Source organism: Mya arenaria, chromosome 15 (genome assembly GCF_026914265.1).
Source record: "Mya arenaria isolate MELC-2E11 chromosome 15, ASM2691426v1".
Taxonomy (NCBI): Eukaryota; Metazoa; Mollusca; class Bivalvia; order Myida; family Myidae; genus Mya; species Mya arenaria.
In genome coordinates, this window is record NC_069136.1 from 2787142 (window position 1) to 2805209 (window position 18068).

General features: G+C 35.2%; 2 protein-coding genes across 2 annotated transcripts; both read left to right on the forward strand.

Moving 5' to 3' along the window:
• Positions 1-275: 275 nt before the first annotated feature.
• On the forward strand, positions 276-7489 carry LOC128220076 (uncharacterized). The gene is made up of 4 exons (XM_052928330.1): positions 276-315; positions 3518-3659; positions 4020-4144; positions 7332-7489. The coding sequence occupies exons 1-4, from the start codon at positions 282-284 to the stop codon at positions 7487-7489; spliced, it is 459 nt and encodes a 152-aa protein (XP_052784290.1). The 5' UTR covers positions 276-281.
• Positions 7490-7848: 359 nt separating this feature from the next.
• On the forward strand, positions 7849-16079 carry LOC128220491 (uncharacterized). Its single transcript, XM_052928911.1, has 5 exons — positions 7849-7982; positions 9256-9382; positions 11185-11366; positions 11602-11713; positions 13495-16079. Exons 1-5 carry the CDS (start codon positions 7871-7873, stop codon positions 13697-13699), a joined length of 738 nt encoding a protein of 245 aa, XP_052784871.1. The 5' UTR covers positions 7849-7870; the 3' UTR covers positions 13700-16079.
• The last annotated feature ends 1989 nt before the right edge of the window (positions 16080-18068 follow it).

Consider the following 18068-nt stretch of genomic DNA (forward strand, 5'->3'; position numbering starts at 1 on the left):
AAACAAACATCCAATATAATTCGCGCAATTCCACAAGGATAGCCAAGTTCCATCAACATTTTAGTTAGAAAGTTTAAAAAGTATAGAGAAGTGGAAGAATAACAATATATAACATCGTTTAATTGTTTTACATCTTACACTGCTCTGTGCAGTTTGGATTTTTAAACCCTTATGTTAACCATACTATTGTTCACATACAGAGAATATATTTCTTTGTGGCATTCCCAAGCGTTCATTTCAAGCATTATTTTCCAGTTCAGTGCTGTCGTGGTTAGTTCACAATGATGTTAACCTGGATTTATATTTCGCTGCTGTGTAAGTTAATGTTTTTTTCTAAATTATTATTAAATGGCGTGCTATATTATGTTAGTAATGTAAACTTTTGTTCTTGATTTCAGCGAGTTCAAGTTAAGTTGAATAGAATTAGCATTTTTTGTTATCATTTACTTAGCTACAATGAACAATGAACTACTTTGCATCTGAATGTGTTTTTTCAAACAAGAATACACTTGTAACTGTTAAAGCATTGTTCTTAAGGCACCTTAGTAAACCTTAGATGAATTGTAATAAGGTCGTACTACCTGTGTTATTTAGTTCAGGGAGATGTTTTATTCATGTGAGATATTAACGGCTAACCTTAGTTTATATTTTACCTGTAGCCTAAAGTTGCAGCATGCAGCATGGAGTGATTCTGCAAAATTTTATTCCTAAATCTCCTTGGTTTTCGAATGTAAAGGAAAGTATTCCATTTAATTCTAGATGCATAGATGCTTTAATGGTGCTTGGCTTTTTGTGAATTAACCGGGATTGTGCTTGCTTTTTATTCATAGTTTTAGCAATTGCTGCCACACTCTCAAATCATAAACGTGTTGCGCCATACGAGATAACACAGTGGATGATTTTATCTTTTTAACACACACATGCAATATTCAATTTTAAAACTTCTTTAAAAATATTTATGTTACAGTGACAAAAGTCTTAAAGAATCTAACGGAAAAATCAAGCCAAAAAAACACATAAAAATTAAAAATATTTAACTTTTTTATTAGTTTTGGTCTTGTGAGTATCTTGGGAGGTCACCGAGTGCATTCACACTTCATAAATAGTAAACATTCTATCTATACAGACTCAAGGACTAGAAAAAGTACTAATTTCCAACACGCTTAAGTGATGCGAAACGATACAAATACGGTACAGCTTTATTGCAGTATAGGTTTTCTATTAACAATGATATAATCTAGTTGTTGCAAGCAAAGCTGCAATACTTCAAATGAGTCATATTAATGTAAACCTTTAACATAAACTAACAGAAAATTGCGCTTCACGGAATTTCGAGCTAATGGGCTGAACGCGAGGAAAGGTCTAGCAATTCATTGTATATTAACTCTGTGATACTTCGCTCATAATTGATGATTTCGTTATATTTATTTCCATTCGTTTTACAATAAATATGAAGTTATTAGATATGAATACTAAGTACTTCGCCAACTGCCTTATTTTTTATTCACAAACGGTAATTTGCTGGTTGACACAGTACTCTCTGTTTCATGGTTTAAATTAAAGATGAAGTTATTAAAACATATATTATCAAGAGTGTATTCATATTTTGTACAATGTATTCTTAATGTTAATATTTATTTTGATAAAAATATTCATTGAAACGTCGTTGGTTTATTTCCTACAAGAACATGCTGGGTGGGTTAGATTCATAAGCTCTCAAAATGGAGTAACATGTTTGTTCATTCATACCCATGCTTCAAGTGAAATACAATACTACAGGCATAGCTATATATAAAACATATCATTCAGTATGAAAACCTACAATAGAGAAATATGTTGTAGTATATCCAGACGTGTGTCCCTTAGTTTTAGGTATGCAACATTCATGATTATAAATAGATGAATAAAACAAGAAGTAAAGGTAACTTTTCGTATTTATTGATTGTTGAACTGCTATTTTCTCTGAGTCGATGTCACAACGACTTTTATAACCCTGATTTATTCACAACAATGCCACTGAATGCGCTCAAATGAAAAACGAATTATACAAAAATAATTGTGAATGGACAACATTATTTACCGCTTGCTTTGTCCATGAGGAGTGGGGTTATTGACCTTATCATTCCTGCATTGCATAAGTAATCCATACTGATATTATACAGTGACAGCTGAATTATTGGTTAACCGTTTTGGTAAAATTGTATATATGACATTGATTTGTGAATTAAATTAACTCAAAATTGTTCATAGTTACAAAGAAGTAGGTACTGATTGTACACGGTAAAAAAAGAGTTGCGTCAAAAACTACACAGTGTGACACTTAAACAAAGTTCTTCAAGATAAGGCATTACATATAAAGAAAACTGACAGAAAGTCTGTATTTTTTATAATTCATATTGTTACAACTGTAAACCTGAGAAGATAAATTTGTTTCATTACAAAATATAATTGACATTAATCATAGTGTGCATGTGTTTATGGACTAATAACAGACTAACAAAAGAGTAACTTAAAAAACACTATCGTTTACCGTAAGTATCATAAGTACAAAAAACGTAATATATTTTGTAAAGATAAGGGAAACATTTTGAACTTATATTTATTTTAAAAATGTTTAACGCTTGCAGCATTTACCGTCATCATTGAGCTCTTGGATTTCAAGTAACAAAGTAAGAGCACTCATAAGTGTGTATCTGCAAAGTGATAAGAGCAGTGTCTAGATTCCTGACCAATGAACCCTGGATATTCAAAATACATTTTAAAAACCACCTACATTTGAGCAGGCTGAAAATGCCGAATAACTCATCACGGAATTTCTCAGTTCGATGTCAAGTGGTTCAGAAACCCATGAAAGATGTGTGCATGAATTATAGTTGATCTTGTTCGGCAGTGTTTTCTAGAGCTTATAAGTTGTTTTTAGTGATGAAATTTTATAAATGATGCATTTTGATACGTTCTTGCATAAGTCGGTAGCACAATGCTACTTTGTAACTGGTATAATATTTGTTTAATTGCCCTATTTAGTCGTCATTGGATATACCAGTTTCCGACAGCGCGTCTCCAGTGTCAAGCCGCCGAGCCGATATAGCCAAAACGTCTTTCTTTAAAACTTGATTTACAGTATCCAGACTAGAATGAAGGCATTTTACTAAGATTTGATATAAAATCACTCTTCTGAACTGCACGAACTCGCATATTTTCCTCAAGCTTAGTTTACCACTAATATATCTTTAAATTATGGATCAAAAAGCGTTATCATAGGACTTATTGGGAGAACAACAACATAAGTTGCTGTATGGTATAAATGCGTACAATGTATTACGCACACACCAGTGATTTGTTCATCATAATGTCCCTTATATGTTTATACTTCACAACTACAATGAGCCAACCTTCACGCCTTAAAGCATGTCTTAAGTCGGTGTATATCACTAATGCGAGATACTGGATTCTTCTTTTGACTATGGACATGCCCACGAACATCCTCAATACCTAAATCTGGTTTCCCTTTTTTCAGGCGTTCAGACGGTTGACAGGTCACAGGCTGCATGTGACCAGAGTGAAGCGACGCAGAAATGTGTCATGGATTTCTCCACCTATATCAATCAGGCAATGAGTTCCGTGTCGGATCCCAGTCAGATGGCCACCGTTTTCTGTTCGTAAGTGATATGTTTGGAAACAATGTATTAAGTCTCTTTCTTGATGAAATACATTATGATTTTAGCTCGTCTGATGTTTTCGACATAAAAGAGTCGAAGTGGCAAACTTTCTTCTTTGCTCATAACACAAACACGTTCAACATAATCTAGTACAAGTACACATGATGCCAAATATGTATTTAACTTTCCTAACCAAATGTTACTGTAGATATTATGCACCTGTTTACAATCTCATTTGCTCCATATTTTAAGAGGATTCGTTTGGCGAGTTTGTGGTTTCGTACGAAACATCTTAGCGAACTGTCTGTAGTAAAACTCGGAACTGTATATTCACCATTTTCTTGTTCCATTTTCAACCAGGGCGGAGGGACAGAGCGCCATTGCATGCATGTATCCCCTAATGGAGCAGTGTCCGGAACTTATAAGAGGAGGGGTGATGCCCTCTCTGGCGGATATGCAAAATGCCTGCTCTCAGATGCCTTCCGGTAGGTGTTCCAAGGATAAAGTGGGCACAGGGGTATGGCGGAATAATATGATGTATTAACTAGATAGCTAGATAATTATCGCGAAAATTAAGTGGTTAACACGACACAATTCGGGAAAGCTATTAGGTTATCTTATGGCAGTTATATGCCATCATACTCTACTCCTAATTATTTTACCAAGTGCACAACAGACCAAAAGTCAGCTGATAAAAATGCCGTTTCTCAACTGTTGTTATGTGGTAATTTACATTATTGTTTGTGTCTTTCCATCACATTTTTGGTCATTTACATACTAGTTTAGGTCTAATAAGTGTTAAATTATTTAATAGTTTCGGCCTTATGAGTATGTCTGGTCACCAAGTGGATTCATACTTTATAAATAGTAAACATTCTATCTCCACAGACTTAAGGATAAGAGTTGCAAGTAAACATTTCAATTACTATACTAAGAATCTTATACTGAAAGTCCCGTTAAGTTGACAGCATCTGTGCATAATTCCCACATGTTAAATACCTCCCAAATACCTCAGCAAAAATTAATTTACTTTTAATTAATTCAGCATATTTCCTTGGCTGTTTATTCTTTCATCGCATTAATCTATAAATTACAAACTATAAAAGTACTAATTTGAAAAACATATGTTCAGAAACGTTTACGTGATGAGAAACTTAAAGTTCAGAAACAAATACGGTACAGCTTTATTGCAGTATAGGTTCACTATTTACAATGATATAATCTAGTTGTTGCAAGCAAAGCTTCAATCCTATAAATGAGTCATGTTAATGTAGACCTCTACCATAAACTAACAGAAAATTGCGCTTCATGGAAGTTCGAGCTAATGGGCTGAACGCGGGGAAAGGTCTAGCGATTCATTGTATATTAACTATGTTATTATCTTCGAGTTTGTTCACAAATGATGATTTCGTTATATATATTTCCATGTTTTACAATAACTATGAATTTATTAGATTTGAATACTAAGTATACTTCGCCAAATGCCTTATTTCGTTATTCACAAACGGTAATTTGTCAACATCAGGAAGATAAGTGAAATGAACTCGAGCGTAGAATAGTTTTACTTTGGATGGAGCCATACTTAGCGCTGGAACAGACAAAACACATACATCTATCACTTCAGGTTTCACTTTCAATAATTTCGAAAATCACTGGTTGACACAGAGGTCGCTGTTTCATGGTTTAAATTAAAGATGAATCATTGTTATTGAAACATACATTATTTAGCTAGTATTCATATTTGGTTCAATTTTTAGTTATTGTAAGTATTTATTTTGATAAAATATTCATTGTAACGTCGTTGGTTTAGTTCCTACAAGAACATGCTGGGTGGGTTAGATTCATAAGATCTCGCAATAGAGTTACATGTTTATTCATTCATACCCAAGCGTCAAGTGAAGTACAATACTACAGGCATAGCAACATATAAAACTTAATTCAGTATGAATACCTACAATTGAGAAATATACTGTAGTATAGCAGGACTTGTGTCTCTTAGTTTAAGGTATGCAACATTCATGATTATAAATAGATGGAAAAATAACAGGTACATGTATCTTTTTTGTATTTATTCAGAGTTGAACTGCTATTTACTCTAAGTAACTTATATAACCGTGATTAATTCAAACATTGCGCTCAAATGACAAACTAATAATAAAAAGAATAATTGTGAATGGGCCACATTATTTACCGCTTGCTTTGTCGATGAGGAGTGGTGTTATTGACCTTATCATTCCTGCAATGCATAAGTTATCCATACTGATATTACGCAGTGACAGCTGAATTATTGGTTAACTGTTTTGGTAAAATTGTATATATGACATTGATTTGTGAATTAAATTAACTCAAAATTGTTCATAGTTACAAAAAGTAGGTACTGATTATATACGGTCACAAAAGAGTAACTTCAAAACTTCAGAATGTGACACGTAAATAACGGACTTCAAAATAACGAATAACATATAAGGTAAACTGACAGAAAGTCAGTAGTCTTAATAATTCATATTGTTACAATTGTATACCTGAGAAGATTAATTGTTTTCATTATAAATTATAATTGACAAACATCATAGTTTGCATGTGTTAATGGACTAACAACAGAGTAACAAAAGAGTAACTTTAAAATAAACTATCGTTTACCTAACGTATCATAATTATCAATAAAACACTTTATATTTTGTATTCTCCTTTAAAGAAAAGGGAAACAGTTTAATCTTGTATTTATTTTAAAACTGTTTAACGCTTGCAACATTTCCCATCATCATTGAATTATTGGATTTCAAGTGACAAAGTAAAATCAATCATAAGTGCTTATCTGCAAAGTGATGAGAGAAATAAATAGTTTCTTAACAAAAAAACCGTGGCTATCCAAAATACCTTTGAAAACACTACTTACGTATGAGCAGGCTGAAAACGCCACATAACTCATCACGGAATTTCTTTGTTCGAGGTCAAGTAGTTCTCAAACCCCTCAAGAATGTGTGCATAAGTTTTAGTTGATCTTGTTGGACAGTGTTTTCTAGAGCTTTATAAGTTGTTTTCAGTGATGAACTCTTATAAATAATGCATTTTCAAACATTCTTGCACGAGGCGGTAACAGAAGGCTGCTTTGTAACTGGTATTTGTTCAATTGCCCGAAAGCGCGACTCCAGTGGCAAGCCACAGAGCCGACATAGCCAAAACGTCATTTTTTAAAACATGATTTACAGTATCCAGACTAGAATGAAGGCATTTTACTAAAAATCACTCTTCTGAACTTTACGAACTCCTCGCCTATTTTCCTCAAGCTTAGTTTACCACTAATTTATCTTTAAATTATTGATCAAAAGCCTTATCATTAGACTTATTGGGAGAACAACAACATAAGTTGCTGTATGGTATAAATGCGTACAATGTATATATATGCAAAAAGCTACAGAAACATGCTCAGTAGCAAAAAGTTTAAACATAAACCCGGTTTAGTGGCAATGGGCATAACGCACATACCATTGATTTGTTCATCATAATGTCCCTTATATGTTTATACTTCACAACTACAATGAGCCAACCTTCACGTCTTAAAGCATGTCTTAAGTCGGTGTATATCACTAATGCGAGATACTGGATTCTTCTTTTGACTATGGACATGCCCACGAACATCCTCAATGCCTATATCTGGTTTCCCTTTTGCAGGCGTTCAGACGGTAGACTCGTCACAGGCTGCATGTGACCTGAGCACTTTGACGAGTGAAGCGACGCAGAACTGTTTTAATGGTTTCTCCACCTATATCAATCAGGCAATGAGTTCCGTGTCGGATCCCAGTCAGATGGCCACCGTGTTCTGTTCGTAAGTGATTTATTTGGATACAATGTGTTAAGTTCCTTACTTGATGAAAGATTTTAGGTCTTCTGATTTTTTCGACAACAATGAGTCGAAGTGGTAAACCATCCACCTGGGCCATAACTCAAACACGTTCAAGATAATCTAGTACAAGTACCCATGTGGCCAAATCTGTATTTAACTTTCCTTACCGAATGTTACTGTAGATAGTATGCACAATCATGTTTACCATCTAATTTGGTCCATTTATAAAAGAAGATTCGTTCGGCGAGTTTATGGTTGCGTATGGTACAACTTAGCGAACTGTATGCAGTAAAACACGGAACTGTGTATTCACCATTTTCTTGTTCCATATTCAACCAAGGCGGAGGGACAGAGTGCCATTGCATGCATGTATCCCCTAATGGAGCAGTGTCCGGAACTCATGGCAAACATGGGAGAAGGGGCGATGGCGATGCCCTCTCAGGCGGATCTGCATAAAGCCTGCACTCAGATGCCTTCCGGTAGGTGTTCCTAGGAAACTGTGGTCTCAGTGGAATAATGTGATATGTGGTATGTCAAACTACCTTTTTGGATGCAAGCGCACAGGTTGCAGTCAGTATTTTACGTGTTTTAGGGGGGAATTTTCGTAGATCTCGAACCTCTCCATTGTTTCGTAGTTTTCATTTTCATTGTGTTGAGTCTACGCCTATTGTCTGACTATGTATGAATTGTAGCAGGAAATACCATAAAAAAATTATTGTAGCTTAGAATTTTACCCTTCTGAACTTGTGAAATATATCAATTATTTCAATAGTTTAATTTAACGATATTTAGTGCAAAGTGGTGTGCGTGTCTGGACATGTTAAACTTATATATAATACAAATTTATTTACATATAGAGTATATAAATGTATATGTATATATATATAATTATAGTTTTAAAATAATATCAAAGGACAGAAGGGTCATACTTTAGTGTCCAAACTACGTTAAAATGACCAGGAGCCAAATGTATATCACCGATTTTCTGTCTGGGTTGGTCTAAGTTATCCGAAATGTTCATTGATTTGGCCAATATTTATCCAATGATTATTTTTAACTAATCAAATCATCTTAAAGTCTAAACTAGCCAAAAAGTAACATGTTAACAACTTATCTGAGGCTGCTGTGCTCAAACTGGTTTACAGTCCGAGTGCGTAGCTCGTAGCATATTTTGGTTCTCAAGGCCCGGACTTATGCATATGTGAAGCATATGGTTTGACCTTGTACTTAGGTATCAATAGTCTTAAAGTGACACTCTTGTTCAAAATCAGTACATACACCTATATGACAAACATACATTTTGAGTGATAAGCCTTTAACTGCTTACTATATAATGCATTTATGGAAAATATTTATTACTGATAAACCAATTAATAGCTGAAAACGCAAAGCTATGAAATGATTGGTGAGCGCTAAAGAGTTACTGTGATCTACTATATGTCTCATAAGGTGGAAATACCGTGTTTTCTGCGCCTTTCTTTTCCAAATTAAGCTCGGTATCCATCAAAAGAAGCATTGATTTCGTCATTTGATCATCCTTTTTGGTATTTTAAAACATTTGTATTACTTGTGTTGAATTGGTTTTCGGAAGTAAGATTGCATCTATAACAAACATCCATTTCTAGACACGTTTGCCTGACAGTAAGTGAGTGAGTTTGGTTGCATTGACGTGGACACGTTATCTATTATCTATATCCTTTTATCTACTTGAATTTAAGGAAATATTTGCAACGCGTCTTTGTATAATTTCAGGCCCTTGCGTAAAAGCGATGAAGTGCGTAGCCAGCGCTTCTCAGGGGACCAGCATGGGTATGGACGAACACTTTAGACCCACAAACAACATGACCTTCCTCCTTCCGCTCATTGGAGTGACCTGCGGGTACGAACATGTCATATACAAGTAATGGAAAGGTAGAAAGGCTTTCAACATGGCTATTCGTTTAAAGGTGTTATATGTCAGATTATAGAGTGCAGGCCGCTCATTTAATGGTATTGTCTGTCAGATCATAGAGCGGCATAGGACAGGGTCTCTCGTTCAGGGCCGCTCGATCGGTATAGTCTGTCGGATCATAGAGCGTCATAGGACAGGCCGCTTTTCAGGGCCTCTCGATCGGTATACTAGTAGTCTGTCAGATTATAGGGCGCCATAGGACAGGGCCGCTCGTTCAGGGCCGCTCGATCGGTATTGTTTGTGGGAACATTGATTGCCATAGGACAGGGCCGCTCGTTTAGGGCCGCTCGATCTGAATAATCTGTCAGATCATAAAGTGCCATAGGACAAGGCCTCTCGTTCAGGACCGCTCGATTGGTATTGTCTGCTTGATCATCGATTGTCATACGACAGGGCCGCTCTTTCAGGGCCGCTCGCTCGGTATAGTCTGTCGGATCAAAGAGCGACCGAGTACACGTTAGATCATTGACCGAATGAGAACAGGGTCGCTCTTTTAATGGTCTAGTCTGTCCGACGATAGAGTGACTGGGTGCAGGGCCGTTATATTTAAAAAAATATTGTAAGCCAGATCATAAAACGCGTATGACCGCTAGTTTATAAATACATTCTGTCAGATTAACAATCACGTAAGCAAATGACCGCTAGTTTGTGTATACATTCTGTCAGATTAACAGCCACGTAAGCAAAGGACCGCTATTTTATAGATACATTCTGTCAGATAAACAGCCACGAAAGCAAAGGACCGCTATTTTATAGATACATTCTGTCAGATAAACAGCCACGAAAGCAAAGGACCGCTATTTTATAGATACATTCTGTCAGATAAACAGCCACGTTAGCAAAGGACCGCTAGTTTATAGATACATTATGTCATATTAATAGCCACGTAAGCAAAGTATCGCTAACGTATAGATATATTATGTCAGATTAACAGCCACGTAAGTAAAGTATCGCTAGTTTATAGATACATTCTGTCAGATTAACAGCCACGTTAGCAAAGGACCGCTAGTTTATAGATACATTCTATCAGAGTATCAGGCACGTAAGCAAAGTATCGCTAGTGTATATATATATATTATGTCAGATTAACAGCCACGTAAGCAAGCGACCGCTAGTTTATAGATACATTCTGTCTGATTTACAGCCACGTTAGCAAAGGACCGCTAGTTTATAGATACATTATGTCAGATTAACAGCCACGTTAGCAAAAGATCGCTAGTTTATAGATACATTATGTCAGATTAACAGCCACGTTAGCAAAAGATCGCTAGTTTATAGATACATTATGTCAGATTAACAGCCACGCTAGCTTTTAGATATATTATGTTAGACTGACAACCGCTTAAGTACAAGACAACTTGTTATTAGCTTCTAATAATGCAAATTGTAACCATAGTGGGTCTTATTTAATGGTAAGTTATGAAAATAAACTCATCGCATTGTATTCGGCATGAGAAATGTGTATATAAAGTGAAAATAAAGGTTGGATTCCATCTTACGATTTGAGAGGATGCACCGTTGACAAAATTAAATATTGAGGAATCGGGTAAATTGTTTGTTTGAGTCTAAAACGGTACTTTTTTCTCAGAAGAAAAGCGAGCCTCAATATTTCCGCCCTATATATGTTTTAGCCTGTATATTTTATATATACGTTTCCAGAAATACGTTTAATTTGCGAAAACAATATGCAACACATTTTGTCATTGTTTTTTCCTCCTTCAAATCAACAGATTACTGAAGGAGCAGGTCGACTGTGTAACAACGGAAGTGGAGGAACAGTGTACAGAAATCACTGACCAGATCAAGCAGATGGTCACTATGATGAACACTGGCTTGCCGGATGGTATCGTCTTCCCCGAGTACGACGTCCTGAAAACGTTCATAAGAACCGGATGCACAAACGTCCCAGAAGGTACGTTAATTGTTTCTTCACTGTGTATGCAGTAATTATGTTCAAGTAATATTCGAAATATATGCCATTACAATTACAGTGTCTACACCTACAATTGGTCTAAATAATGTACGATTTGCATTGCATCGTTGAAAAGGTCTTGTTGTTAATCCCTCGAACTAAAATATAATAGATATAATATAAAGTAGTTTCTGGAACTCATTTCACATTTGATTCTTTTTTCTCCTCAAAACAGACATGGCTACCAACAAATGCGCACGAGACCATTTAGAGTCTGCGGCATTAAAGGAGTGTATGACAAAAGCGAATGCCGACTTCAAAACTCCAATGGAGATGAAGAGCTGCGGGTATGGTTTCTATAATATATTACCTTTACTAAATCAATTAGCCATCTAGTTTAGTAGAGCTCTCCATTTGCTTTTGTTATTCTATACTTTAGCTCACATGAGCAAACAGTAATATGACCTTCTAGTGCTCAGTGTGAGCTTTTCCCATTGTGTTCATTTTGTCAACCTTAGGAAAATACTGTCGACCGAGGCGACTTTTTGAAGCTTCAGCATGACAGACAATGTGTACAATTTTGAAAGCAAATTTCACTGTTGCGCTTGAATGGCCTTGACTGTGACCTTTTAACCTACTTTCGTTTTATTTGAAGCAATACCAATGATATGTTAATCATTATTTTCGAAACTGTACACATTGTCAACATTTCAGTGATGTAGCTTCCAAAATAAGTTAGAATACTTCAAAACGCCACAGTTTAGCTCATCCAAGCAAGACATTGTATATTGTTTTCAAATTGTACACATTGTACACATGAATCGAACCTGTCCCGAACCTAGCCGAACCTGTCCCGAACCTGTCCCGAACCTAGCCGAACTTGTCCCGAACCTAGCCGAACCTGTCCCGAGCCTGTCCCGAACCTAGCCGAACCTGTCCCGAACCTGTCCCGAACCTAGCCGAGCCTATGAACCAACGAGTGTATAGCCTTCATTATGAAGTGTGATCTGAATACACCCAGCTGAATACAGCTCAGCTCGGAATTTTGAAAGATTTATATATTGCCTAGCGGTCGCTTTTCTACTATTTTTTATGTACCTAGTATATATTTTCTGAACAGTAGTTTGTTTTATTATCGGGACGTGTGTTCGTGTAACATGTCCATTGGTAAAACAATTCAAGAGTTTATGCATGTTATAATTTTAAATAAATGATTAATAAGACTGCGTTTATGTCTAGCAACATTCAACAAATGTAATAAACAAATGACAAATGCTGTTCGTGTAAAACAGTAAAAAAGTGAATTATCACTGACACAAATCGGGCATATAGATATGTACGTTATTTAGGAACCTGGTAATGTGTACAAATGGCAAACAGTAAAGTTTGCTGAAAACTGGCTATCGCTTTATTGATTTATTTTCACAAGGCAACACAGCTTTTGACCTTAACTTGTAACGGTATATGTATATATATATATGACACACACACGCACGCACGCACGCACGCACGCACGCACGCACGCACGCACGCACGCACTCACGCACGCACGCACGCACGCACGCACACACACACACACACACACACACACACTTCTTGCTATGGAGATTATTTATTAAGTACAAGCTAAATGTACGTTCAACCTTTTGAAATGTCTTGATAAGCCTTAATTCAGTCTCTTCGTAAATCTGAAGTGTTCTAGACTAAAGACTATTGAAAAGTCTAATTGCATCATTTAACTGTTGATGTTGAATACAATTGTACATGGAAGCTCAGGTGGCGTACAAATAACGTGTTTATATATAACAACACCTTGTCTTTTGTTAAAGCTGCACTCTCACAGATCAATCGTTATGGCATTTTTATTTGTTTTAGAATCTGTAAACCAATGATATAAGACTGCTGCTTCTTGATTTTATTGTATTGATATTTGTATGCATACATATAACATGTGTAGCTGGAAATAAAAGTAATTGAATATATTTAATTATTTATATGTTGATTTTCTTCTTCTTTTTTTCTTTTTTTATTTGTGACCATCTTGTGATCTCGTTAATATTGGCCATAAGTATGTCTTTGCTTATATTACTCTGAAACCTTAATTTCGGATCTCTTTTCTGTGTTGTAGAGCCACGGATGCCCGGCTCATATGCCTCAAAGAATCCGTCGAGAAGCCATGTGGCAAGAGCTATTACACCGCCCTGGCCACAAAGGGAGACCACTTTCTAACGATGCACATTTTCACGTGTGACCGTTCCACGAGCGCCGCCCCGGTCGTCCGTCTGTCCGCCGCTGCTTCGCTTGTAGTTGTAGCTGCTGTCCTTCTTTTGTAAACTCGATGGTTCATTTTTTTATGTTTGATACAAAATTGTACCTGTACTCAAACAGTCTTGCAATCTGATTAAAGCACCGTGATCAATTGAGTCTGTATAGGATTTATGAAGATTTCATTTTAATCAGATTGTGCCGTTGTACATTCAGATCTTGAAATATGCTCGTTTCGCCTAGTTTATGTATTGAATATGATAAATTGTAGCCTTTATATACACTTTGGATCACTTGTTCAGGATGTGACAATTATTTTAAAGCTACATTCATTTTTTATGTATTCTGTAATACAATACCTATCTTTTTACATACACTGGCGTGATTTCTACATGTATACCGGAAGTTGTCACTTGCATAACTTAATATTCTGAAACAGTCTGCGGAATAACAGTTTTAATTGACAAAATTCAAACTAGGAACACAACACATATACTGGGGCTAACCAAATTATGTGGCAGAGTTAATTTTACTGAATAAACTTCCGTTACAGCTTTAAATTATTCTTTTTAGCAATATCTTTTTTCCATCTTACTTCTCATGTATGGGTTATTTGTTTTCCGCGTTGACAAGATAATGTAATGATGTATCCTGTTTGTTGAAGGCATGTGCTACACGTTTCCGGAAGAGTGTTTCAAAATCTAAGTTCTAGTATTGTATTATAAGTACTTTATTACATATGCAAATTTAGATAAATGGCCTAAGACTACAGTTACTTTTACTATATGTTTCATATATACACTGACCTGGATTTTCACCTTAAAACAGTCCAAATTGAAAAACAAGTAACTGGCTCATGTAGAACAATCCAAGGCACAACATTTTATCACAAGAAAACATAGGATTGACCAATGCATTCTCTCACAAAATTCAGAAGTAATACATGACCCTTAGTTCTAGACGGAATAAGGCTAAAAACAAAAAAAAATACATGGTTCCACAGGCAATTATTCTTTCAATTTTTACACTAAAATATCATTTTTTGCGATACAGTTTCAAATTATGTTAAGCTCTGTGCTAATAGGCTACCCATTACTTCTTTTTCATTCATCTTTAATAGAATATTGATACCTGAACACAAGCACTCTTTTTTTCTGTATTCACATCCAGGTCAACGGGAGGGGGGGGGGGGCAAATAACTGTGGTCTTAAGCCAACAAGAGGGTCAATGAGGACCCCTAAGAAATGAACATGATATATGGAATGTTTTTACTTAAAAAACTTATGTTAACAGTCATGGGAATTCAGATACAAATGATAATAATGGTGTTATGGCTCAATTTTAAGCCGGAGAGCAAAATCTTTTAATGTAAAATCTCGTCTCAAGACAAAAATATCAAATATTCAGTTGGGCTTACAATGTTTTGTAGATGAAATATTATTCGAAGAAACGTTATTTTGAGGAGTTATGAACCGGGCTATTTTTCAGATCAATGGTGAATTGGGGATAAGAGTCTCAGTGGGGGTATTGATTGAGAGCGGGGAACAAGTGCCTGTAGTTGTGTAGATGCCTGGAGCACTGTCGTCCAGACTATCTGCAATCAATATCCGCTGATAGTTCTGCCAAATATATTGATTAATTAGGGCTATAATTATTTCATGGTTTGGGTTAATTTTAATATTGAAGCTTGGCTAAATCTTGTAGGGGACCACGGGTTAAATCAGGGATATTTTTTATGAAAATATTAATATTGACTCATATTAGGGCCTTTTGTGTTTACTTGATGATTAAAATTATTCTGCTAGTTAATTGGACGTTGGATGGACGAGGATGGATGTTTTTTAAAACGTAATATGAGCCTAGAGATCCCGAAGCCTACATGTATGTAGAAACGACGAAAATGCAACAATTATAGGTTGCAAACAGTCAGATTTAGAATAGTTTATACATATTGAACTTAATACTTTAAGATACGTTTTCGTCTAGTCAAGTCTTATTAAATCAAATATATATATTGCCATGGATACAAAAGCAGTTGACACATGGAAGTGTTTACAGACCTATTTATTGTTTCAATTAGTAATCGCCTATGCAAAATAAGTTTTTTGTTTTTGTTGTTGTTGCCATCGTTGTTAAGTTAGTGTTAAGAATTTTTTTTTAAACTGATGTTTTAGCAAACTTCATATTGAAGAGATACAATTTTAAAGGTGTTTGTGAGAAAACAAGATTAAACTTTGCAAACTGTGTTAAACATTTCAAATTGATATCGTGTTGGTGGTGTTAAACTGTGTTGAAAAACACATTGTTTTTTTTATATCGCTCAACTGTGTGGAGCAAGTGTATATTGTAGTTGGTTTGTTGGTACTGAACTGTGTCGAAAATTGGCACAATGTAATTAGTTTGTTGGTACTGAACTGTGTCGAAAATATGCACAATATAATTAGTTTGTTGGTACTCAACTGTGTCGAACATATGCACAATGTAAGTAGTTTGCACAATGTAATTAGTTTGTTGGTACTCAACTGTGTCGAACATATGCACAATGTAAGTAGTTTGTACAATGTAATTAGTTTGTTGGTACTCAACTGTGTCGAACATATGCACAATGTAAGAAGTTTGCACAATGTACCTGGTTTATTGGTACTCAACTGTGTTGAACATATGCATAATGTAATTAGTTTGAAAGTACTCAACTGTGTCGAAAATATGCACAATGTAATTAGTTTGTTGGTACTCAACTGTGTCGAACATATGCACAATGTTATTAGTTTGTTGGTACTCAACTGTGTCGAACATATGCACAATGTAAGTAGTTTATTGGTACTCAACTGTGTCGAACATATGCACAATGTAATTAGTTTGTTGGTACTCAGTTGTGTCGAACATATGCACAGTGTAATTAGTTTGTTGGTACTCAACTGTGTCGAACATATGCACAATGTAAGTAGTTTGTTGGTACTCAACTGTGTCGAACATATGCACAGTGTAATTAGTTTGTTGGTACTCAACTGTGTCGAACATATGCACAATGTAAGTAGTTTGTTGGTACTCAACTGTGTCGAACATATGCACAATGTAAGTAGTTTGCACAATGTATTTAGTTTATTGGTACTCATCTGTGTCGAACATATGCACAATGTAATTAGTTTGTTGGTACTCAACTGTGTCGAACATATGCACAATGTAAGTAGTTTGCACAAGGTATTTAGTTTATTGGTACTCAACTGTGTTGAACATATACATAATGTAATTAGTTTGAAAGCACTCAACTGTGTCGAACATATGCACAATGGATTTAGTTTTATGGTGCCTAACTGTATCGAACATATGCACAATGTAAGTAGTTTGTTGGTACTCATTTGTGTTGAACATATGCACAGTGTATTAAGTTTGATGGTGCTCAACTGTGTTAAACATGTGCACAATGTAATTGGTTTGCAATGCTCCTAGCGTTCAAAACATCGAACAAACAAATGTCAAGTCTGACAATAAACTGTTTGAAGTATTTTTCCTACATCTGTACTTCCAATTATCATCAACTTCTGAAGGCTAACCTCAAAAAACAGAATCCGGATTAAGTTTGTAAATCCGGAATTCTTGCAAACTTATTGTCTTTGTTTTTCACCCAATGTTTTTTATTTTTGTATTTTTAAAATGTGTTAGGTAATACTAATAAGAGATATTTTTTGTTTCCTGAAATTTAATTTAGAAAAAATGTTTTTTCTGCATTTAAAGTAAATTTTTCCAATGGGATTCCCATTGGAAAAAGTCTTTACCATTGGAAAATGGTTTTTCCAATTGGAAAATCAGCCCAACATTTTTTTGTTGGAAAATTCTCCCACATTTTCAAAAAAGGAATTAGTGATAAATAACAATCATTATCATTAATGGTTAAAATGTTATCTAGAAAAAAGTGCGTTTATAGTACTTTTTATCATTTTTTTGTAAAAAAAAAACCCGTCGACCATTTTTTCCAATTGGATATTTCCCACAATTCAATATCGGAAAAGTCAGGGAATTGGAAAACTCCAATTGGAACATTGTCCCATTGGAATCTTCCAATTGATAACATTGGCAATGGGCTTAATCCAATTGGAGGTTCTGGCAATAAATTTTAATGGGAAAATACTTCAACTTTCCTAAATCTCTTAAAAGAATACCTATTTATTTATTTAGGAATATATTCAAATTTTTGTTTTATTGTTTACCTGTGTCTTGACATTGTATCCATCCAATTCCAAGCTAATACTTCTGTGCCGATATCTTAGCGATAAGATTTAAGCATCTTTTAATGAATTTGAATGCAATAAATCAGATCAAAAATTACCTGAAGTATTCTTACTCAACCAGTGACACAAATTCCAATTTTTAAATATCTTTACACTAGTTTCATCTCCTCAGACGCCATTTTTAATCGATTAAGTTGTGGTTACAAAC